This window comes from Periplaneta americana, chromosome 7 (genome assembly GCF_040183065.1).
Source record: "Periplaneta americana isolate PAMFEO1 chromosome 7, P.americana_PAMFEO1_priV1, whole genome shotgun sequence".
Lineage (NCBI taxonomy): Eukaryota > Metazoa > Arthropoda > Insecta > Blattodea > Blattidae > Periplaneta > Periplaneta americana.
This window is the reverse complement of record NC_091123.1, coordinates 166745592-166770644: the sequence shown is the minus strand read 5'-3', so window position 1 is coordinate 166770644 and position 25053 is coordinate 166745592. Positions and strand designations below refer to the sequence as shown.

Genomic DNA, 25053 nt, shown 5'->3' with positions numbered 1-25053 from the left:
AGAGGAAGAAACCGGGTGGTGGGGCATTACAAATGTCCAATCACCTGCCCTTGTCTGATGTAATGACACAGAACCCGCAGATAACACAAATAGCCTACGCTATCATCAATTCACAGCAGTTCAGTCAGCTACCTACAGTACAGTAGTTATACAGGTACAGTTATCGGAAGTGTTAAGTTGTGTTTTTCCAGATTCCTTATAAATTTTCGACTACAGAATACGCCGATATTGTGTATGTTTATGGCTTGTGCGATGGAAGTTCCTTGCGTGCCGTCGCTGAATATGAACGACGCTTTCCGAACAGAAGGGTACCATATCGAAGAGTACTTACTGTCTATTGGGTTGGATGAAAGACTTGGTATAGCAAAGGAAGGGGGAAACAAGAGAGACGCTAATCGACCGTATTTTGGATGCGGCATAGAGAACAGTTACGTGCAACTCTCCCCCGCGATGAGCGCGATTCACGCCCGAGCGCAACAGTGCATTGAAGCAGAAGGAGGTACCTTTGAAAATGTGCGAAAACATCGACTCCGACGTCTAGAATATTAGGTATGTATGCATACATGAATATAAACTTTAAATATGTCCGTTATCTGTCTCTAAATGCGAGTTAGTAAAATGGAATCTTAGAAGTTTTTGTGAAATCAAAGAGCCATATCTCCGTAACCGTTCGAAAACGGACCCATATTCATATGAACTTTTTGACTCAGAATGACTTCAGAATTCACATCCAAATTTTTTACCTTTCCTCGTGAATCGCCCTGTATAAATATTGTAATGCAATAATAAAGTTAATGTTCATTTATTCGAATCATATTCAATGTCTTGCTAATTAAAAAACCGCCACTGCACGGAACCTGTACTCCGTTACCACACACTCGGTTGTTCGGGCCAAGCGAGCGAGCTAGGGAGATGCACAGTGCAATCAGTTGAAGACTACTATTTTACGACATACTAGCCGTATGAAAGTAACGTAATTAATTGGCCGAAGACGTTAGTCTCTGTTTGAAAACAAATGAGATAGTTTTGGCGCAAACCACGAAAAAAAAAGAAGCAAAGTATTGCAGAAAAATGAGTTAGATTCAAAACTATATCCCTAAGTATTTAGAATGCATTATCAACCCTAAAAATGAGAGATTACATTATTTTACATCTTGATCTGGAGTACTGTACGTTCAAAAAATATTTTCTGTTGAAATCATGTTCTTGTTGAACTGACAATTGGGGATCGCTACTCAAAAAATGATATTTGTTATCAAATATCTTCTTCCATTTCTAGATTTCCATTAACTTGTTACCTTGAGAGACGGTGAGTTTCAATGAAAGAAGTATTAATCTTGTACCAACCAGTTAATGAAAGACTAACAAACAACCTTTTGGAGTCATTAGGTACCTATCTATACAGAGTGTCCCAAGTGCACCTATTATAATTTTTTGTTTGGATAGTTATTGGAATTTTTGTTTTTGAGAATCATGCTAGAACGAGAGGCTAACAAGAGCGTAGAGATTTGGTGCATTTAACTACATTATGGTACAATATACATGTGACGTCATCAATTTTTTTAAATAGCACTACATACTTTAATCATGTTACACTGATTACACACATTAAGACGAGTTCAAAAATGTATCACAATGTCACCTTCGCAATCAATAACAAAAACAAAATGCAAAATGAATGCCATCAGAATGTGCCGTTTGTTGTGGTGTCCCATTCATGTTGTGCATTAACTTACACAAAACGAAAGACGACTGACGTCCATACACGTCGTGTGTTGTGTGATTGCTGTCTAACATGTAAACAAACCACAACTGTCGACGCCACAATCCACGTACAGTGGCCTGCACGTTCTCCGGACCTGTCGCCACTCGACTTCTTCCTGCGAGGAACTGTAAAGGACAGTGTGTACCAGAACATTCTGACAACACCACACGACATGCAGCAACGCATTAGACAAGCTTGTGTGTCTATTCAGCCAGCAACATTCCGGGCAGTCATACGGTCTTTTGGAGAACGCCTTCGAATGTACATCAATGTGAATGGTCACCATTTGGAACATCTTCTGTGACTGTCAAAGCATATCATTATCACATTGGAAGTACGTTTTTGTTTTCTTATTGTTGATGTTATTGATTTGGAAGGTGACATTGTGATACATTTTTAAACTCATCTTAATTTTTTATTTATTTTATAATTTTTTAATTATTTATTATTATTATTATTATTATTATTATTATTATTATTTTACACAGTCATTACTTTATTTTTCCATTAACACTAATATCTAGGTAATTGTCATTGTCTCAATGGAACACGTGCTGTGCTGATCATATTAATTCTATTATTCCTGTAGTTGTGAGATTATATTCATATGTATTAATTCTTTTTTTTAAAGTTAATACTTGTATACTAGAATGTATTTTCCTGTTTATGATTATGTATTCAATCTCTTTTTTTATTATATATATATTTATTATTGTTATTTTAAAGTTAATACTGATTGTGTATATGTATTCAATCTCTCTTCTTACTTAATTATGTTTATTATTATTTTTAAGTTAACATTTGTATACCGGTATGTATTTTTCTGTATGTGATTTGATCCTGCTTGAGTGGAAGAGAAAACCTGATGGCCTTAACTCTGCCAGGGAAAATAAAAACTATTATCATGTGTAATCAATGTAACATGATTAACGTATGTAATGCTATTTGAAAAATTGATGACGTCACGCGTGTATCTTGTACCATAATGTAGTTACGTGCACCAAATCTCCACACTCATGTTAGCCCCTCGTTCTAAGATAACGCTCAAAAACAAAAATTCCAATATCTATCCAAACAAAAAGGTTATAATAGGTGCACAAGGTAAATGGGACACTCTGCATACTTCGTAGCACACGACTGACCAATGGCTAGTGATGGCAGGAATAATCTAGATTGAAGGTAATTGTTTAATAATACTGTGATAATCAATTTAGGCCTATGTCTGTTTTGGTATGCAGTCAGAGAGTTGTATCCCTCAATACATATCCTTTATGTAGGTCTGTTACATTGAGCTATGTAATTTAGATAATTGCCCAATTTACATATGGTAATAAAGCGTAAGATCAATTAATTAGGATCTCCTTTCCAAAATTTGACAAACATGAATAATTCTGAGAGTCTCGTTTAGAATATCTTTGGTCACGTATACACAAATATCATCACAATGCGTAATATCGACTTTACATATCGTTACTTACATGCATATCGATATCCACAGTCGTTCTCGATTTATTGTGAATCAAAAATCCTCACGTTCACGTTCTTCTCTTTCCGTTCTCGTTCTGGTTCTCGTTTCCGGTTTATTGTGGACCAGCCTTTAGAATGAAATTCCGAGTTTATACCGAAACAAACTGAACCATAAACACAAAATAATCTTAAAATTATAACGAAAGACGTCGTAAATATACAGTGACATAATTTTATTTTTACTAACATTTCTAATATTAACCTGGCTATACCTTTGGATTAATGGTCGAGAACGGAAGCACAGTTTTCTACCCCCTTCCACGACTGGAGTTCGATGATACTGGCGTAAAATACAAATAAATCACTTTACTAGATATAGGAGGGAAGAAAAGTAGTTCATCCATTTACGTAAACTAGGAAATATCGGGATTTTGAGTTTGGTAATTTTCATTAGGGTTTCTTTAATCAAAATACAGTACTGCATTAACAGTAAGTGTTTTTACTCACGAACTGAGCTATCCATTCGAACATATTCATTATGCAATGTACATTATACTGTCTACATTATGCTGAAACTAACATCTGTCCATTCTTATTATTATCATTAATTTATCTAAATACTGGGTGTTCATTTCAAAGTGTGCCATGACGTCACTGTTGTTGGGTCACCGATTTGAAGCGAGTTTCAGCTGATATGTTAGAGAAGTTGCCTATTATTTAAGGCTGAGAACTTGAGAACGTGTACGGTATAACTTGAACGTCGTAGCAACAGATGGCGGTCTGTACGGTCTGTGTGCTACCATAACCTCTTTCGAACTGTGTTTTGCGCCGGCAAGTCGTATGCAGGATATTTGTTATCGGTTGCGTACGGTAACATTCCACAACACAAATCAAATGCTCCGTGTCCATGTTGACCGTCGAAGTTAATGTCAACAAATACGTAAGTAATCGTCTTAACCCTCTCCCCATATCCCGACAGTACGTATTTCCAAACAGTTCACATTCCTGCCACTACCGGCGTTATCGTACGTATCGGTACGTACTCTTCACAATGAACGCCGTACTTGCTAGCCATCTTCTCTGCCTCTTAGGTTATACCCTGAGCTGCGGAAGTGTAGGAAGATTGAATTCTCTAGGCTCATCAACTAGCCACATGACGGCATACAGCGAGCCAAGACACAATTTGAACTGAACACCCAGTAGATTTACAAAACCTCTAATGGCAATTACATTAATATTCTCATTATAGCAATATATTTTAGATGTATATATATATATTTTTTTTCTCCCTGTAACATAGTTCTAGTAAGCTCATATTAAATTAATTTTCATCATTTTACTAGCTATCTCAAATCTCAAATTAATTATAATTGATTGAATTAAATTAGCTCATAAATTAAGTTACTATTTTACCTTATAGGTTTAAGTTATCTAAATTTAAATAAATATGTAGTCTACTAGTCGTTAAAACTTATCTGAAGAATATTGCTGGAGAACCTTTTAAGGCTTTATGGCCTTAACTCTGCCAGCGAAAATAAAACATTATTATTGTTACATCACATTAGCGTACAATATAGAGAATGAAGTTAAATTGAAAAATAATCATAATATAGATATTTAAACACATTTTTGAAAATGGTGGCCGTTCATTTCGATACAGGCTTCAGTTCTAATGTGCATATTATCGCACTATAGACTATTGTACCTAATTCCAATTACCAGTTTCATTCTCCGTACTAGTAACTCGTGTTGAAATAATTCTGTACCTACTCTATAAAAGAACACCTTACGTACTGTAAATTCAATCTTCACTTCTGCCCGATCCGAAAAGATAAAATTCCTCAGACATGCTATCTACTGTCCGTCCAAGTGGTTTTGTCGCAGGATCGTAGAAAGGGGGGGGATCACGTGACAGTTAATTATTTTATTTAAGTTATTTTAAACAGCTATATAATATTACGTAGACGTACAATTTATAATAGAAATTAATATTCTCAGATAAGAGCTAAGACAGCCCAGCTACTAGCCTTAGAGGGGAAGCAGAAACAGGTGGGGGAAACCGAGATGCGACGTAGGCAAACGGACGACAGTACCTGTGCAAGAATATAATTCAATATTGAAAGATATTTCGTCACTGGAAAACGCGAACATATTTCTGGAATGTACTGTACTCACTAACTCAGTAGGCCTACTGTTTGTGTTTACTATGACCGTAAGGCGACTTTAACTCTATCCGTTTGGTTCTGTGTGGAGAACGGTTGGAAGTTTTAATAGTAGTAGAGGGGGTTGGAGTGAAGTACATTAAAAAATTCAGGTACAATAAAAATTGAAGTAAAAGACACTTCCGTACGCTGTGTAAGACTGTACGAAATAATAAATAATGTTACACAGAACTTTAAGCCTATAGTGAAGTTTCGGAAACAAGTTCGGTTAGACCAGGCCTGCACAAGATTTGCGCTCTCCGAGCCGGCTCATAGCTCATGAGCGGAATGCAGATATTAGCTGCGCTCTGTATAAGGGTGAACTGGAAGAAGGGGTGATCTCGTAAAAAATATACACAAAAGGAAACACAGTACTAGTAAGAGTGTTTATGAAATGAATTCCCGTTCAATGTTTGCAAAACTATCTTGGACTATTATTAATTAATAAAGAAATATTTAAATTACATAAGTTAGGTCAGATGCAACAGTGTTCATGAGTAGAATAGTTATATACAGTAAAAGTAATTTGATAGTTGTATGAACACTTTTTAATGATTGAATAAAATTAATAAAATCGGTTAAAAACCATACATGTTTCGGAGGAATGCTTCTCCATCTTCAGTGGTAGTACCACGACGCTGGTGTGGATGTACGACCGCGTAACGTAGCTTAAGGAAGAACACTGAAGATGGAGGAGCATTCCTCCGAAACATGTATGGTTTTTAACCTATTTTATTAATTTTATTCAATCATTGAAAGGTGTTCATACAACTGTATCAAATTACTTTTACTGTATATAAAGAAATATTTATTTTACAGAAATAATAGAAATTATATAACTACATAAATGTACAATATCATTTTGTTATATTTTTATTTATCAGTACATCAAAACGAGGTTTTACGCTGTTGGCAGCTGAAAGGAACAGTAGTCTACTGATCGTAATGAAACATCAGTTACAGATGTTCGATGTCTGTCTTTATTAAAGTTGATTGTACAAAACAGTTGCTCACAAATATAAATTTTCACAGCCAGCCTGTGTAGTTGTGGATATTATTGCTAATGTTTAGTCTTGTAAAACTCAACCAGGCTAGTAGTATTATTCAAACGATCTTTAGCCCTTAGGTCACATTGAAGAACAATAAGTTCGAGCTGTAAATCGTTAAATGTTAAATGTTACGTTCCGTCTTTTAGATTCCTCCATACTGTACTATAGCAGTAGGAAAGCAACGTGAAACAGTTATTGAGAATAGGCTTACACACTGCACTCCACTAGATAACTGAGTGGTCGTTTCCCTCTCCTCTGCCTATAGCAAGTCTATGTCATTCTGACGTATCGTCCTCTCCGTTTTGGCGAGCGGTAAACACGGCTCTCCCGCTCCGAAAGAGCGCTGTTTATGCAGATATGGGTTAGAGTCCAGACGTCTCCAAAAGTGTACTCGCGAGTAAGCCCCTGAACGGAACCGAAGCCAGTACGTAATGAGCCGCTCCGCCTCACCTATCCCACCTGTTCTGTACTCAATGTTTATGCGCAAACGAAGAGCAGTGGTGGACTGCCATTATCATTGTGTTGGTCGGAGTGTTCCACCGTTTCACAATGTCTTCTAATCATGGACGTGGTACATTCACGAATGAATGGGAAGAGAAACTTTTTTGTGTTAGTGGGGAGAATGTAAAATGCTTAATTTGTTGGAAAATTCTTAAGGGTGTGTTAAAATTCAACATGCGACGACAATAATCGACTCTTCACGAAGGATATCATACAATTACAGGCATGTTGGACACGTGAAAATAATTTTATTTATTTTGGGGCTATCTGTATAACTGTTGGTTATACATAATGATCAGTATATTACAATACGTTTACACTCAGTTCCGCATGACAAACATATAGTTTTTCGTTTAATTTTAGGTGAGATGTGTAGACCTACAAATATTTTGATGAATAAAAAAACAAGATAAATACTAACGGAAAAAAAAAACATGCGTGTCCTCAGTATTAAAGAAAAAAATCTTCTTGCTAGCTCTGTTCTAGCCTGGAATATTGGAAAATCAATGAAGCCCTTTACAGAAGCATCATTTGTAAAATCGTGCATACAGGACGTTACTAAAATACTGTGTCCAGAACAAAGTCAAAGTTTAAGAAAATTAAAATATTTCCAATTACAGTTCAGAGAAGGAATTTCAAGATTGTAAATGTAATTGAATCTGAAGTCGAAACCACAATTAACCAGTTTGTAGCTTACTCACTTGCATTGGACGAAAGCACAGATAGAAATGACAAAGCTCACCTAGTCATTATCATCCGAGGAGTTAATGAACATTTTACTGTGTCTGAATGTCTTCTAGATGTAATTACAAAATACAACTGGAGAAGAACTTTTCCAGGCTCTAAAGGCACCATAGAACAGAAGAGGTTGAATTTGCAATGGCTTGTGTCAATAGCAACAGACGGGGCTCCAGCTTCATAGTATGTCAAAATAATATACAAACGTATGATATTTCTTATTCTCTTGATGTTATTATTTGTAAACATAAGCAGACCGTTGCCGCGATCCCCCACTGATCGCTCCCATCTGTTGAGGTACGAGCCCCTTCCCCTTCTCTAGCCTTACAGCACACTGTGTTCGGCGGGCAGCATCGAGAGCACGAATGACGATACGCTTTTTGGAGACCTCTGGGTTAGACTATATCTATCAGATGTTGAGAAATATCAGCTACTTACTTGAACCGGTCTTGCATGTCAGTGATGCGCTCTCGAACTGCCTGTATGAAGTCATCGTGGCCCGCTATCTGGCTGGTGACGACAGAGAACTGGTGCCACTTATACCTCTCCAGAATACTCAACATGGCAGCCGTCTGGTGTTCCAGGGACGGCGCCAGTTGCAGCTGAAGGCTGGATTGAGAAGCCCTCTGAAACAGAAGTTACCATCTTGTCCTAGATTCCGTCTCAGACACAAGCGGTCGAAGTCTGGAAAACAGATTACAAGACGCGTCGAAAAGTCAATTTACTCATCTCCTTCACACTACAGATTATAAAACTCTGTGTTTTTCTCAATATACTCGCAACTACTACATAATAACACATGAATACAATTAACAATTGTTTATTCATCTCTACTGTAACACCTCTTACTATATCATGTGCCATAGACGGTCAATAATTACTTCCGATTTAAATTACCTGCTCCGCCGATTTAGTAGAATGTGTCTATGTCTAAACGAAACATAAAACAGTATAACCACAGTCTACTATATAGTCACGAAGCTTGAGTCTTGAGGGTGATAGAAACAATAGACTGTGACTGTACTATTTTGCATTGCCTGTAATGAGGCGATATTAGCGATCCTAGTGGTGAGCAACTACCTAATGTTTGCATATTTACTACGTATTGAGCTTCGCGACTGTATATAGTAGACTGTCGTATAACGTCGTCTGTTGTTGTGACGAGAATCCTAGCTCCCACATACCGGTAAGGCATCGTGTCACAAAACGTTCATGTCTGAGTATTTTCGAAAACGTAAATATTATTGAACTCCTATAAAAACGCAAATATTAAAGATATTGCTGAATTTATTTATTTATCTATTAATTAATTTATCTATTTACTTATTTATTAATTTATTTACCTATTAATTAATTAATTTATTTATTTATTTATTTATCTATTTATTCATTCATTTATTTATTTATCTATTAATTAATTAATTTATCTATTTATCTATTTATTAAATTATTTATTTATTTATCTATTTATTTATATATATATATTTATTTATTTATCTACATTTATTTATTTATCTATTTATTTATTTAATCACTCATACACTCTCACACTCACACACTCACTCACTTATATATTTGTTTACTTATTTATTATTTACTAGCCGTACCCGTGCGCTCCGCTGCACCCGTTAGAGATAAATATAAAGTAATTACATAATTAAAATAGGACATTTGATCCAAGGAACATTCGTGTTTGATAGAAGGATAAATCGTTTAATATGTTATTTAATTTAAAATGTATTTTAATAATTAAAATGCGATCATTTTGGTCCAGAGACACTCATTTGGTGCATTCCTTTAACATGTTTCTTAATTTTATTACATGCAACCATTGTTTAATGAAGATTGACATCATTTAGATTTAATGTGTATATTTTATTTTACTTGTTACAGGTTTCCATTGAATTATGGCAATAACTTAATTTTAACCCTTGTTTTCTACGTATTCAGTAAATGGCGTTTGGTCCACTATGGTTCTGAACCCTTCAAATAACTTAAATTATATTATATAATATTACATATTATATTATATTATATTATATCAGAAGTTACTGTAATAACATTATAGCATTATGTCCATCTAGAGAAACTACACTTTCCAATGGTGAAATAATAATTAATTAGGCCTACACAAATCGGTTAATTTAGCTTCCGATATTACTTCATACAAACACAGAAACATTCTCTGTAGGCTATCTTTCATAGCTTTCGATTGTTGCTGTCCAAGGCCCCTTATAGACGAAGTAATTTATTTTTTAATTCATTACACGGCCTTAGATGGCAGTTATTTTAATTTTAAAACTTATTTATCTCATTAAATATCGGTTCTATCAAAATTTTTCAAGGAATAAAACTTATTGCAAATTATTTTTAAAGAAACTAGTGTTATGTAACATTTTCACAAAAATCAATAATAAGCTAGATATTTCGATTTATTTAATTCAGGCCCCCTTATAACCCCCCTTTTAAATAATGTATTTTGAATGCCATATGGCCTAAAATCTAAGTTACAACGAACTTAATTTATATTCCAATTTTCATCGAAATCCGTTCAGCCATTATCGCGTGGAAAGGTAACAAACATACAGACAGACATACATACAAACAAAAATTTCAAAAAAGCGATTTTCGGTTTCAGGGTGGTTAATTATATATGTTAGGGACAATTATTTTTGGAAAATCGAAAATTACCAGAAAAATTTTGGCTACAGATTTATTATTAGTAGAGATTTATTTATTTATATTTATTTTTGTATTGTATAATTAGATAATATCTAATATCTAGAATATATTATGTTCTAGGAAGTGGAATTAATTTGTATTAATGTTGTATTAGATCCATTTTTCATAATGAATTAACAACAGCTCTTAAATACCCACTCCCGTATGATCGATGTTTTCCTGTCCATAATATTCCTCAACTTTGACGCTCTGCCTAAACATGATGCTTACCGATTGTAGGGGACTTATCCGCGTGTTATATCTAAGTAGGGGAACACTTTGAGAGAGGAATATAGGTTAAAGGTGTTTGAGAATAAGGTGTTTAGGAAAATGTTTGGGGCTAAGAGGGATGAAGTTACAGAAGAATGGAGAAAGTTACACAATACAGAACTGCACGCATTGTATTCTTCACCTGAAATAATTAGGAACATTAAATCCCGACGTTTGAGATGGGCAGGGCATATAGCACGTATGGGCGAATCCAAAAATGCATATAGAGTGTTAGTTGGGAGGCCAGAAGGAAAAAGACCTTAGGAAATGCCGAGACGTAGATGGGAGGATAATATTAAAATGGATTTGAGAGATGTGGGATATGATGATAGATACTGGATTAATCTTGCTCGGGATAGGGACCAATGGCGGGCTTATGTGAGGGCGGCTATGAACCTCCGGGTTCCTTAAAAACCAGTAAGTAAGTAAGTAAGTAAGTATGTAAGTAAGTAAGTAAGTAAGTAGGGAAACATTGAATTTCTCCTATATCGACGGCTCAGTTTATTATTATTATCATCATCATCATCATCATCATAAAATTTGGAAACGCTCGACCAGACAATCAAAATGTCAGAGTTCAAAGGATTACAATAAAAGAAATTGTAAAATTTAAAAGGGACTATTTTGGATAAATTAAACAAAAAACTACAACAGTATGGGTATGTAAGAAGATTGTCCGACGGCAGATTGCCGAGAACGGTTCTAGAATGGGAGGTAGAAGGCAGAAGAGGAAAAGGCAAACCTTAGGCAGTAGTGTCAGAGTTGTAAGCTCCGAAACCGGTTGTGGAGCTAGAGACGTCCAGTCGGAGCGTGAACTTGCTTATGTCTGTGGAAGCACCGGAGCATGCAACGAGTTATAGTGGAGCGTTCCGCTCCGTTTAGGCTGTCTGACAACGCTGCCTTAAAGGGATTGATGGACATGGTGCTAGGAAGTATGAAGAAACATGGAATGGACATAGGGAAGAAGATATGGCAGACAGAGAATAAAAGAATCTTAGTAGAAGCTCCTTTCAAAATATATTAGCTATGTTTGCAAATTTTTTGAGTCTGCATGTTTCTGATTGAGAAAAACCTCAGCATTGAGTAAACTCTTGTTGTTATTATTATTATTATTATTATTATTATTATTATTATTATTATTATTATTATTATTATTATTATTAGACCATTTAGACACCACAAACCATATCCACCCAAATATATAATATTTTATGTAATATTTAATTCGTTACTATGTAACTTATTAAAAGATCTTAGTTTTGTTTGTTGTTTAAATTAGCCATTGTAAACTATATTTTTCAATTTGTTTTTATCGTCAGTGATATATAGTTAATTTTTATCATTGTTGTTCATTTTGATATTGTATTAAATGTATTACTGTTCTGGACTTTTTGTTGTTGTCCAACACATTAAATAAATAAATAGATAAATATTGTGATTACCCGTGCTTTTTTCCTCGAAAAAAGTTTACCGGAACTCTGTCACTCGATCACATTATACAACAAAAACGTAGGTTTAAAAATATTAGGCCTACAAACCTTATATTACAACAACTTCCAAAGGGAGCTCATCGATTTTAAGCATAACAGAAATTTTGCGATTTCGAGCTATAGTTTCAGGATCAATAACGGAAGATGGCAGCACTAGATTGCATGAGTTACTTTTGCACCAACGATAATAATGAGAAAATGTAAACTCTTGGACTCGGCAATGGTGGAAATTTTAATTTTCAATTTCGCTTATTAAATCTATACTAATAATAAATCTGTAGCCGAAATTTTTCTGGTAATTTTCGATTTTCCAAAAATAATTGGTCCTAACATATATAATTAACCACCCTGAAACCGAAAATAGCATTTTTGAAATTTTTGTTTGTCTGTCTGTCTGTATGTTTGTTACCTTTTCACGCTATAATGGCTGAACTGATTTATATGAAAATTGGAATATAAATTAAGTTCGTTGTAACTTAGATTTTAGGCTATATGACATTCAAAATACGTTATTTAGAAAGGGGGTTATAAGGGGGCCTGAATTAAATAAATCAAAATATCTCGCTTATTATTATTTTTTTGTGAAATATGTTACATAACAAAAGTTTCTTTACAAATGATTTCCGATAAGTTTTATCCCTTGCAAAATTTTGATAGGACTGATATTTAATGAGATAAACGAGTTTTAAAATTAAAATAACTGCCATCTAAGGCGGTGTAATGAAATGAAAACGTCTATAAGGGGCCTTGGACAACAACAATCGAAAGCTATGAAACATAGACTACAGAGAATGTTTCTGTGTTTGTATGAAGTAATATCGGAAGCTAAATTAACCGATTTGTATAATTAATTTTATTATTTCATCATTGGAAAGAGTAGTTTCTCTAGATGGACATAATGCTATAATGTTATTACAGTAACTTCTGAATGCTCTCTGGACCAAAATGATCACATTTTAATTACTTAAATATAATTTAAATTAAGTAACATATTAAACGATTTATCCTTCTATCAAACACGAATGTTCCCTGGATCAAACGTCCTATTATAATTATATAATTCTTTATATTTATTTCTAACAGGTGCAGCGGAGCGCACGGGTACGGCTAGTATGTATATATATATATATATATATATATATATATATATATATATATCGTTGGAATTTGTAATGGCAAAAAGTATACCGGAACGCGTTCCGGACCGTTCCGGCTGAAAAAAAAGCGCTGGTTATTACTATCATTATTATTATTATTATTATTATTATTATTATTATTATTATTATTATTATTATTATTATTATTATTATTATTATGCTTACAATCTTTGAGGCTTAAGGTAAGGCTAAGTATCTTGACAATAGAGACAAATATTATTCGGTGGAAGAACTAATAGATTAACGTAAATGAAGAAGAAAATGAAAAAAATTTAAGAAGGTTACTATGGAGAAAACTATGCCGAGAAGAAAACTGGAGGGTACTCTCGATACTGTTGATGGCGGTGTCTGTGAAAGACTAATAGATTAACTTAACGAAAAGAAGGAAATGAGAAAGATTAAGAACGGGAAAAAGGGAAAAACGATGACGAGAAAGAAACTGTAGGAATACTCTTGATATTGTCAATGGGGGTGGCTCTGATAATGTAGTCATTATTTTATTTATGCATAAACAAACAGGTATTGAAATAATAAGTAGAAACTACACTCAGATCAAATTTTGTCAATTTTTTTATTTTCTTTTTTTGTTTTTAATATTAAAAATTGTATATGGTTCAGACAAACTCTTCACAAATGTCCAGGCAGGCCGTGCCAGTGAACTTTTTCGGCCGACATTAAATTTGCAAGCTCTGGGTGACCATTTAAAATTTAAAATTCAATGTTCTCTATTAGCACTTTTCTTACATATTGTTTTAGTAAAAATGCTATTTCTCCTCCAAATTTTGTACTGTGTTAACTATTTTAGTAGATCTTCTTACAGATGTACTCAAACAACACTTGCTATCAGCATTTTTCTTAAACCTCAGGAATTTTGGGGAAAATATTTTTTCTCCTAAACATCACTATCTTTACCTGTTTTCATACTTGACTACATAATAGTAATATGCGTTACAAGAGCGGTATGTTGATGTTTTCATGTTCGAGGAAAAGACTGAAGAAGCGAAACGTAGTTGAGCTTTTTTAATTTCCGAGAACATGAAAACAAACATACCGCTCGTGTATCGTACATTATTTTTTGCGAAGATCGTTTATTACATACCTGAAACACGAATTTCAAATTAGTTGCAATGAAATCTCCAAACTAAAACTAAAATATCTACCTTCAACATTGTTGCTATAAAATGTTTTCTGTGTTTACTATATTCCAGCAGGCCGTGATATACGTCTGTCTTTTTTTTCCCCCAGTCTACAAATGCGAACTTAAAACAAACGGTAAGGTTATGTAATGATTTATTTTTCATTTTAATATTTTAACAATAGTATTTATATAACATATTGCAGTAATAACAACGGCATCTGGAATCTTGTTGATTTTTTCACGGCTTCCTTAATGTTACTTGCATTACAAATGCAGTAACTTTTGTGGTGTTGTAGAGTTTACTTAATTTTTGCAAATATTTAAAAACAATAATTAACAGTGCAATTTAGGTGAAATTGCAGTGGTAAGTTTCCAATTTATAATTATTACTATGTTAAACGTCTCTAAAAATAATATGTTAAAAGCCTAAAGCAGTAAAATGAATATGGCGCTTAAGCGCTAAGAAGAGGGAAATTGTTGTGTGTGTTACGTTGGGAATACTGAATGTGGTATTTCACACTTACCGCATATTGGTTTTGTGCGGAAAGCAAGCAAATACGCACGATCTCGCACAAAATAATTTTCCTTACAGCTTGAAGGATAATCTGATTAAAAGTAAATAGCAAACTATGTTTTAGAAAGCTTTAAAGGTAGCTATGTGGAGAAAACTTTAGGCAACAATTTTGAGTTTTGCAGAGTGGCAGTGATTTTTTAAAACATAATTTACACCTTGATTACACACATTTTAACACTGTATCACTTCGGAATATATATGATAAGAACTTTCTTGTGTTAAATTTTAAGGTACCTTGTTAACATGTTTCGACCTATTTTGGGTCATCTTTAGAACTGGTCGTTGTTGGTCTTGGCGCTTCTAGTTTCCTGTGAGGGTGCGTTCGTAGTGTAGAGTCAAAGAGTGTATGTGTTTGGAAATTGAGTTGTGTGTTGAGAATATCGTTGGGGTGTGTTTTCGTGTGTCTGTATATTTCATATTGTTCTAATGTGTTGAGTTTCTGGCTTTTTGGTTGGGTGTGCAGTATTTCCATGTCTGTGTTGATGTCTCTGTAGGTGTGGTTGGCATTTATGATGTGTTCTGCATATGCGAAGGTGTTTTGTAATTTTGTTATGGCTGTGATGTGTTCTACACAACAAAACACCTCCACATATACAGAACACATCACAAATGCCAACCACACTTACAGAGACATCAACATAGACATAGAAATACTGTACATCCAACCAAAAAGCCAGAAACTCAACACACTAGAACAATATGAAATATACAGACACACACGAAAACACACCCCAACGATATTCTCAACACACAACTCAATTTCAAAACACATACACTCTTTGACTCTACACTACGAACGCACCCTCACAGGACTCTACGTAATTTTGTTATGGCTGTGATGTGTTCTACACAACAAAACACCTCCACATATACAGAACACATCACAAATGCCAACCACACTTACAGAGACATCAACACAGACATAGAAATACTGTACATCCAACCAAAAAGCAAGAAACTCAACACACTAGAACAATATGAAATATACATACACACGAAAACACACCCCAACGATATTCTCAACACACAACTCAATTTCAAAACACATACACTCTTTGACTCTACACTACGAACGCACCCTCAGAGGAAACAAGAGGCGCCAAGACCAACAACGACCAGTTCTGAAGATGACCCAAAATAGGTCGAAACATGTTAACAAGGTACGTTAAAATTTAACACAAGAAAGTTCTTATCATACATATGCCGATATAATTTACATTTACAAAGAATTTCATTATTCATACAAATTTTAATCAAATATGGTGACATTTTGTACAGCACCTAATTACATGCAGTATGATATGTGTACAAATTTTTTAAGATCTAGCTCAAACGGTTAAGAAAATTTAAATTTCAACCCCTTATACTCTTAAGCACTTCGATCTCACACACTTATGTCGCGTTTACCACTTTTCTTGTGGAAACTGGATCACGGCACTAAGGAGTTCGGTAGTTTTATAGAGCCCAGTCCTTGTATAAAATCTTCTCGACTGTTTTCGTAGCTCTAAAGTTTTACCGTCACTTTCCTAAGAGGATAGAATTATGGACAGTGAACACCTTTTACGATCCTTGCTTCCAGTTTATGAAGCTTGGGCAGGAAGATAATGCCTGTACAATTCCGTTCGAACGAAATAATTATATATAAAAGTGTGAAACAAATTTACGTGGTCTGCTAAGAAAAATGAAATAAATTTTAACATCATCACAGTATCAGGTATTAAAACATGGTGTGCCTCAAGGCTCAATTTTGGGACCTTTATTGTTTATTATTTATGTTAATGATCTTCCCGACTATATTCGGAATGGATGTTCTGACTCTTTTATGTTTGCTGATGATTTAGCCGTTAATACTATTCATAAAAATAGTGACATATTGTCTATGGAACTTGCTGATGTATCAAGTAGGGTTGTTGATTGGTGTAGTGCGAATAACCTTATGATTAATTCTAACAAAACTGTTAAATTAAACTTTGGTATTAATCGTCTTATTACTGCTAGTAATACTGCTGTTAGGTTTCTGGGCATCTTTCTTGAGCATAGAATGGGATGGAAAACTCATGTTGACTATGTTGCTAAGAAATTAAGTAAAGGCCTATATATGTTAAGGTTGTTAAGGAATACTTTACCTAACAAGGCATTGTTTACAATATTTCATAGCCATATACAAAGTAATTTAAATTATGGTATTATTCTTTGGGGTCACAATACTTCTGCTCGAGCTCTTTTCATATTACAAAAGAAAGCTTTAAGATTAATTTATGGAGTACCAAATACGACTCATTGTAAACCTCTTTTTATAAGGTCACAAATCTTGACATTGCCGTCTATGTATGTATTGGCCTGTCTCCTTTACATTCGGAATAACATTAATAATTATATAGCATGTACTTCTGTTCATAAATATTTTACAAGAAATAATACAAATTTATATATTGACAAATGTAAATACAGTATTACTCAAAACAGTTTTCTATTCTTTGCTTTTTAATTATTTAATAGTCTACCTATTGATATAAGGAATCTTCCATTCCGAATTTTTAGGACACGAATTAGGACTATATTATTGGCAAATCCATTGTATGATGTCGATGAGTTTTTAATATTCATGTATCTTAATTTGTATCCATTGTATGATATCATGTATTTTTAATGTATATGACGATGCCATACATGTTCCACATGTTTTTGCAAAATTATCTATCTATCTATCTATCTATCTATCTATCTATCTATCTATCTATCTATCTATCTATCTATCTATCTATCTATCTATCTATCTATCTATCTATCTATCTATCTATCTATCTATCTATCTATCTATCTATCTATCTATCTATCTATCTATCTATCTATCTATCTATCTATCTATCTATCTATCTATCTATCTATCTATCTATCTATCTATCTATCTATCTATCTATCTATCTATCTATCTATCTATCTATCTATCTATCTATCTATCTATCTATCTATCTATCTATCTATCTATCTATCTATCTATCTATCTATCTATCTATCTATCTATCTATCTATCTATCTATCTATCTATCTATCTATCTATCTATCTATCTATCTATCTATCTATCTATCTATCTATCTATCTATCTATCTATCTATCTATCTATCTAACTATCTATCTATCTATCTATCTATCTATCTATCTATCTATCTATCTATCTATCTATCTATCTATCTATCTATCTATCTATCTATCTATCTATCTATCTATCTATCTATCTATCTATCTATCTATCTATCTATCTATCTATCTATCTATCTATCTATCTATCTATCTATCTATCTATCTATCTATCTATCTATCTATCTATCTATCTATCTATCTATCTATCTATCTATCTATCTATCTATCTATCTATTTATCTATCTACCTACCTACCTACCTACCTATTATCTATCCATCTATCCATCTAAAATGATGAGTTCCAAGAAGATGGCATACGCTTTAGCATACTTTTATAAGTTTTGCATCACTTCAGGCTCTTTATTATGTTAGGAGTGATGTTACTGAATATAATTTATCCTATTCGTCTATTATTCATTACATAAAGACAAAATAAATATTTGTAAATACAAACATTTAAGAAGACGAACTGTTATATTCTATATTGTACAAAAAGTAATACAGCTACAGGTAAATTGTAATTATTTCTAACACAGTTTTTCCTTACTTATGAAACAGGTTATTTAAAGTAATTAAGACATTATCATGAAACTTTATGGAAAATCGTAACAATTAAGGCTATGCATCAGAAACAAAAACAAAAATCCTACAAAGATGGGTTCTCAAATTAATATTCTCTCAGAAATGAACAAATGAGCCGTTCAGAGCAGAAGTGGTGTAAGTCAAAATTGGGTAAAGAGGTTTAAACTAAAAAGTCTGAAAAATACAGCGCAAAGTAGCAATTAATATGTCCTTCGTACTATCCAATGGCTACTAATAATAGTTTAAATAAATTCAATATTAATTTCTACTTTGCGCTGTATTTTACCGAATGTTTACTTTAACCCTCATTACCCACTTTTGACTTACACCACTTCTGCTCTCAACGGCTCAAATGTTTACAATCACTGTAAGAATAGCATATCTTCCAGTGTAAGCTCTTTTCCAAGAAACAAATGAGGAAACAGAATGCAACCGTTTCCGCTATAAGATAAAATGTATGCACTACATTCAGGTATTTCTCTGTACATGATTCATTGAGTAATATGGTGAAAAGTTGATATAATTTAGAACAAAGAAAATGTATTTAGGAAAATTATACAACATTTCTCCTTATAAATTTATAAATTTGCAAAAGGAAATTTCACCATAATTATCCCTTGATACATACTCCATAATCTTAATTAATTCTTAAATTAGTGAAAATGGTGCAAACACTTGGTATCTTCTAGAAAAAACGTAAATAAGACATAGTCATAATCCTGTTTTCCTATATGGAAAATTAACAACGTTATGTACCAATTACATAATGAACACGACGCAGTCCTTCACAATCTTTATAACAATAGAGTAGAGGGTAACCATCGTCATATTGTTCCATCTTTGCATTGTTCACGTATGTTGTCAATAATTATTTCTAACATCTCGGATTCGATTCTAGTAGGAGTAGTAAGTTCAGTTTGTAATATTTAGGGTCATACACCGAAGATTGATTAAACCTAAATTAATCTGCATGAATGCAAAATTTTTGGTAACAAAACTCATATATCCTTATCCTTACATAAATCCTTATCCTCATTTTACACATAAAAGTCTTTCGTTTCATAATTGAGGCGTGTAGTTGCAAAGTCAGATACATCACTTTTTTTTTTTCGAAAATGAGTTAATGTTATACTTCATATCTTCATATGATTCTACAACTGCTATAGCACTGTTATGCTCCAAAGCCAGATACATCACATGGATTTGTATGATGAAAGAATAGTGTTGGTTGCAAATCCTTGGTTCCTTGCAAACGTTTTCCTTCATACTGAAAAATTATGTTTTAGTGGTGTATCTGATTTTGCAATTAAACGCCTCAGTTAACCTATATTTTGATTTTTGGGCATCATTTTCCGAACATTAGTAATAGAAAAATTAATAGACAGTATTTCCTCCACAGCTTGATATCTGCACCATGGATTTCTAGCAATGCCTTTCCTGTTCACAATATCAAACCCCGTTGCCCTAATATTGGTTCCGAACTTCCCTATCAGCTCTCAAATATTAGGATATTACTACGATGATCCGGGAGCAGACTAAGGCAAATATTTGCATGGATCCGTACTCTATCTTGGCAGAGCTTGCCAATGAATACGCCAGAGAATGTTGTTAACATAAAATCTGTCGCACACGAAATTCGATACTGGAGTTTAGTTTGTTTGCGTTTAAACAATTTACCACACAAAATGAATGAGAAAATTTTAAGTGCACAAAACCTCCCAATCTTGACAACTTTCAGTTTATATTCCTGTTTTAAAATGTCAGCAATTTAAATTTCATTATTAATACTCGAAATGGCGACAAACTTAATTGGCTCTTGATTACACTGATGCACAATTAGGGGGGAAGTCAGAAGCAAAGGGGTATAAGTGCACTTAAGTTATTTTTGAGAAAAAATGGTTGAAAGTACCTAAACTTTCGTAAATTTCGTGGAAATTTTTATTTCAATACTATGGTCCGTCCCAGGCATCTGTAGAGTAGAAAGACGAAACAAGATCTCTGCGCAAGTGGTATGTGGGAGGGCTAGGACCAATGGTCACTCTGGGGGAGGTGTTGGTTGAACGAAGCTAGCAATCGCTTGCAGGGATTGGATTATTTCTATCTGAACTTTACTCTACCTTCTACCATAAGCAATTACTCCTTAGTGGCCTCGAGCTGATGTTGCCCGCAATGCACTCCGGCACAGAAAGACTCCGCCCCCATATGCGTGAAGTTACTCCACACAAGTCGTCTATCTTGTTGACTGGTTAGAGTTTCAGTTGATATCAACCCTTCCTCTTCAATTCTGTAGAATATTATAATCTTTGGTATCCGCATGGTATCTAAATTCCGTCGACACGAATGCGTCCAACGGAATATAAATTTGTTTCAGCTATGGTAGGTGGCTCTGAATGAGTATAGTATAAATCTTGTGGATGTCAATTTTGATGGATTGAGTTTATGAAAGTAGTTGTTTGGGTCGGCGATGTTTGTATTTCCTGTTTATATCATATCTGCCAAGAGAATTTCTTAGTTTGTTGCTGTTGAGTGCTGCCTTGTGATAGAGTTTATTTGTGATTTTTTGTATATATTCGGGAAGATATTCTGTTTGGAGGTCATCATGAAGTTGTCGTGTACTTGTTCCCCATCCACTGCCGTGAATGGTTCTCAGTATTTTGTTTTGGATAACTTGTATCTTGTTCATAACGGATTTGCTAGCAATCAATTAACAATGGTACTGTCCCGCGAGATTGGAAAGATGCAATAGTGGTGCCAATTTATAAGTCAGGGTCTCGCTCAGATACAAAAAATTACAGACCGGTCAGCCGTACCTCTGTGGTTTGCAAACAGATGGAACACTTGATTTCAGCTTATCTAAGGCAGCATTGGGATGACTCAAATTGGTTACATAACTGTCAGCATGGATTTCGGGGGGGCTATTCATGTGAGAGTCAATTAGTAACGGTATGTCAGGATTTAGAAGACGGAATAGATTCCAATAGCCAAGTAGATGCAGTGATTATTGACTTTTCACGCGCATTCGATGTAGTCCCACACGATATATTGTTGGTTAAACTACAATCAACGGGGATTGACTTCAGAGTGCTCCAGTGGATCAAGGAATTTTTAACTTGTCGCACTCAGAGAGTACGGGTAGGGGAGGAATTATCGAACCCAATTGAAATTACTTCCGGGGTCCCGCAGGGGAGTGTCTTGGGGCCTCTTCTATTCTTGGCTTTTGTAAATGATCTGCCAGTTAATATCTTGTCTAGGGTTCGCTTATTCGCGGATGATTGTATGTTATACAGGGAAATAAAAAGTCATGAAGATACTACTCTTCTCCAGAATGACCTCAATAGAATAAATGATTGGGCAATAGCCAACAAAATGAAAATAAATTCTCTAAAGAGCAAAGCCATCAGCTTTACAAGGAAAAGAAATAAAATAGTCGCATCGTATACGTTAGGGGGTGAAACCATTCCGGAAGTTAACAAATGTAAATACCTCGGAATAACATTTAGCAGCGATCTCGGCTGGGGGGAACACGTTACAGACACAGCGGGAAAAGCATGGAGAGCGTTACACTTTGTGATGAGGGTACTAAGAAAAGGTTCTCATAAATCCAAAGAGATTGCATATAAATCACTAGTACGTCCAGTAATGGAATATGGTGCTGCATGTTGGGATCCTTACAGATTAGAACATATTAAGACACTGGAAAAGATTCAAAAACGGGCTCTTAAGTGTTGTCGGAAAAATTCACCATTAAAATGGGACACACTCACGGACAGGAGAACGCGAATTCGATTATGCGCACTGTTCAAAACATACAGAGGTGAGCCTGCCTGGAAAGAAATAAAAAATAGGTTGCAGCCGCCAAATTACTCTTCAAGGAACGACCACTCATATAAATTGAGGGAAAGAAGGCAGAGGACGGACACTGGAAAGTTTTCTTTTCTCAATCGTACTATCAGGGACTGGAATGCTTTACCTGCAGACTTACTAAAGGCTTTACCAACAACCAAAAATATATTTAAAAATAGGCTTAAGGACCTTACTAATAGACGGTAATTATACACAGTACTTAAAGGGTGTAAATGATATGTTGTTATTGAAGTGTTGTATCAGTGAAGAATTATGTTGTGTCAGTGAAGTGTGTTGTATCAGTGAAGAAGTATGTCGTGTCAGTGAAGTGTGCTGTGTAAGTGAAACGTGTTCCTGTCAGTGAAGCTGTATAGGTTATAGTGGCAGTGCAAAGTATTTGAACAGTGAAATGTTTTTGAAGAGTTAGTGGAATCAGGATAGAATCAGTGAAATGTGTCGTAGTTCCAGTGCAGTGAGTGAGTTGACAGCGAAATGAGTGTAATGTTGAAAGGTACTTGTGCAGATATGAACATATACTCGTGGGTTTTAGTTCGATCTTAGTTTTAAGATACAAATTAGAATATTTCAAATGTTATTTTAAGTGATCGTTTCATTTAATTTAGTATATTCCCTGTTGTTGTTATTATTATTATTATTAATTATTAGTATTATCATTAATTGTATTTTTAATTAATAAGTTTATTATTGTCATTATTGAGTGTAATTAGTTACCACTGCCACCGGGTATATACCCATTGCAGTGTGAATAAATACATACATACATACATACATATGCACAAGCTGGTACTGCGTATGTTATCAGCAGGCTTAGAGACTTTAGACCCGATAGATGAAAACAATGCGATTTCAAGTTGGATAGCTGGACTGTAGTGGGTGGGGGCAGTGATGGTAGCGATCTACCTGTCGTCCCATGTGCTTTATTTACTCAGTCATACTCATAAGGCAGGGAGAGGAAGTACTGTTCTGATAATAAAAACAGTCCCGTGCACCTAGTTCACTTTATCAGAAGAGAGGACAGAAGACACCTAGTAGTCTAGTTTTGATCTGTACATGTGGTTATCTATGTGATTAGTCTAAGAATACAGTAACGGGCATAAGTTTAGAGCACCTCTCTTTAAAAACGTATTATTTAACATTATTGCAACACAATTTTTTTATGGGCAATTGTGACATTGTGTAGTTATAGAGGATATCCATACAAGCATTTTAAGACTTCTTGGGACTTGTTAGCATTTTTTCTTGAGGAGTTATGACAATTTTATGTTTCTTTATATTTCTACACTTATAATGCGATTCCGATTTTTCAAGAGATTAAAACGTGCGTCTTAATGTTCGTTTATTGGTTTCAAGGTGCACAAATAAACACATTTTAATAAAAAACTATTCAAAACTTTATTTGATCAAAAATGTGCAGGCCATCAATTGAAAATGACGTTTTTTAGGGTGGAAAAAAGTTTTTATTTACAGTTTTCCCCAATTATGTTCTTTTTCCTTCTCTTTCCCATGTTGCAAGAATCTGGAAATGCAGAAATAATGGTTAGTGTGAAAGAATGTGGCCTGTCAAACAAAATTCCATCATTCATCCTCGCCTTCTCCCCTTTTATGACGGGACGGAAGTTGCCGCGGTACCTACTTTATAAATAGGAAGTTGTAAACCATTGAAGTGTGACGGCTGCGAGCTACTCTTACGAAATGGGAAGAACATCAGTGAGTGTTGCAATTATATGGCAAATCCATGTGTCAGTCATCTAAAAACCCCTGTGTCCATATCTAGAAAAAAAAAATTGTGTGTGAAGTGGCATAGGATATATTGAAAATTGCAAAATTTAAAAAAAAAAACATAAAAATAAACATATTTCCTTAACAAAAGCTAACAATAAGTTCAAAATTGCATCTAAGTCATAATTTTAGTAGTATTTGATAAATATAGAAGCAACAATTAACTCCAGAAAAATCTGTTGAATTGGCAACAAATTATTCAATTTTAAAAGTGGGTGCTCTAAACTTTTGCCCGCTACTGTATATGCCATATTCTGTGACATAAAAGACATGCTAGCAGGGAAGAAGTCTACGGACACTGCTGGGGAGCGAAGCTAGATTTCAATGACTTAGTGTTTTTTCGTTTTGCATTCATTACATCATCCACACCTGTGGAGTAACGGTTACCGCGTCTGGCCGCGAATCCAGGTGGCCCGGGTTCGATTCCCGGTCGGGGCAAGTTACCTGATTGAGGTTCTTTCCGGGCTTTTCCTCCTTCAACCCAATATGAACAAATGCTGGATAACTTTCGGTGCTGGACCCCGGACTCATTTCACTGGCATTATCATCTTCATCTCATTCACACGCTAAATCACATAAGATGTTGATAAAGCTCGTAAAATAACCTACTAAAAT

General features: G+C 34.4%; 1 protein-coding gene across 1 annotated transcript in view; it reads right to left on the bottom strand.

Moving 5' to 3' along the window:
• Positions 1-8155: 8155 nt before the first annotated feature.
• Positions 8156-25053, bottom strand: part of LOC138702811 (glutamate receptor ionotropic, NMDA 2A-like) — a 546239-nt gene continuing 529341 nt past the window's right edge. The window contains exon 3 of the mRNA XM_069830108.1: positions 8156-8347. Within this exon, the coding sequence (XP_069686209.1) occupies positions 8156-8347 (192 nt within the window). The remainder of the gene's footprint in view (positions 8348-25053) is intronic.